Source organism: Penaeus monodon, chromosome 27 (genome assembly GCF_015228065.2).
Source record: "Penaeus monodon isolate SGIC_2016 chromosome 27, NSTDA_Pmon_1, whole genome shotgun sequence".
NCBI classification, from domain to species: Eukaryota; Metazoa; Arthropoda; class Malacostraca; order Decapoda; family Penaeidae; genus Penaeus; species Penaeus monodon.
In genome coordinates, this window is record NC_051412.1 from 25,362,098 (window position 1) to 25,363,565 (window position 1,468).

Below are 1,468 nucleotides of genomic sequence, written 5' to 3' on the forward strand. Positions count from 1 at the left end.
TCTTGGACTGTATTCTTCCTCTTCTATTACAGCCCCCACTTACCTCTCAGCCACCAAGATCAGAGACAGATGCTGACTCTGAGCCTTCCCCGCGCATTTCTCACGTGGAGAGTGAGCAGATACGCAACACCCTGCAGAAGGGACTCATGCAAGGGGCAAACAAGACAGGCATTGGTCATAATTTACAGGAAGATAAGGGAGTTAGGTCAGTGGATCTGAAAGGTTTCACTTGTAAGATAATTTTTTATTAGGGTTTATTAATATACTTATGATATATGCTTATATAAATTATTTTTCAATTTGCACACATGCACAGAAAACTTTAAGATTGATGCTTCCACAATCATATTTGATTAACCTTGTTTTGCCAGCAGTACTGGAGATGTGGAAGGCAATGTTCCCACGACAGATTCAGCTGAACTATTTGTCACACAAAGACTGGAGTCCCTACACCTCACCATAAACCTAGAATCTGGTTGTCTCCTTCCTTTGGCATTGAGGTTTGACATGATTATATATATTTTGCTTTCATATATAAAATAAACTGATGACAAGAAGTGGTCACCCAGAGAAATGACTTAACGTTTGCATTTCATTTTAATTATATACTCTTACAAGAGTTAAAATCCTGTGAATTGAGTTTTTGAAACCTCATACTTGCAGAGGTCGTCTAAAGCATGGACGGCATTTCACCTTCAAGTCTGTCGTTGATGTTAGTGCAGTGACGCTGGTGCCTCCCTCTGTAGCCGGTGCCTTTGTGGATGCCAGCTGTCCCTATGCTAGTCGTGGCCCATGGCTGCAGGTCTTCATACCAGATGATTTGCTGCCTACCATGGTGGACGACCTTTCTGACCTTGCTGATCCCGACGAGGTAAGTTGTTTGCTGCAACGAGTGCTCGAGTTGCACGTGGTTCTTTTCGCAATTTGAATGATACGTCTATTTTTGTGTCAAGCCCCAAAGCAAGTAGCACATATGAATTGGCTATTGTTTGAGTATGAAAGTACGAGTACAAAGATATTTTTCCAGAAAAGGTGTTTATAGTCTTGTTTAACTTTACAGTATAATTTTGGTCATTTTTCTGTTTGTAGGTAAGTAAACTAAGATATGTTTAGAAGTGTAATCCTTGAATTTCAGTTTTCCATCAGATTTTTATTAATTGAGATTTTTATTGCACCTTCACCACTAGGAAATTATCAGGTTCACATCCTTTGTTGGAAATAAAATCATAAGGGTGAAAAGTATGGTTTTCAGAACCCAAGAGCACATATAATATTTTTTCAAGAGCATGAGGCTGATGGGTATTGACTGTACCTCAGTCTGTCTAATTTGTGCGGATGTTTTGTCTTCGGCCTGGATATACTAAAGCAGCCACTAGAACCTCTTCTTTTTGTTTTGGTGCTAAATCACCCAGTGCTCTCCTGACTTGGAATAAATTGATTCTGAAATGTTTATAAGATCATGATCCTC

General features: G+C 39.5%; 1 protein-coding gene across 1 annotated transcript in view; it reads left to right on the top strand.

The window, feature by feature from the left end:
* LOC119590718 (suppressor of fused homolog) overlaps nucleotides 1-1,468 on the top strand; it is a gene marked incomplete in the record, with an annotated part of 11,345 nt that overhangs the window by 4,689 nt on the left and 5,188 nt on the right. Inside the window, 3 exon segments of the mRNA XM_037939407.1 lie at nucleotides 33-205; nucleotides 372-500; nucleotides 664-871. Of these exon segments, the coding sequence (XP_037795335.1) occupies nucleotides 33-205; nucleotides 372-500; nucleotides 664-871 (510 nt within the window).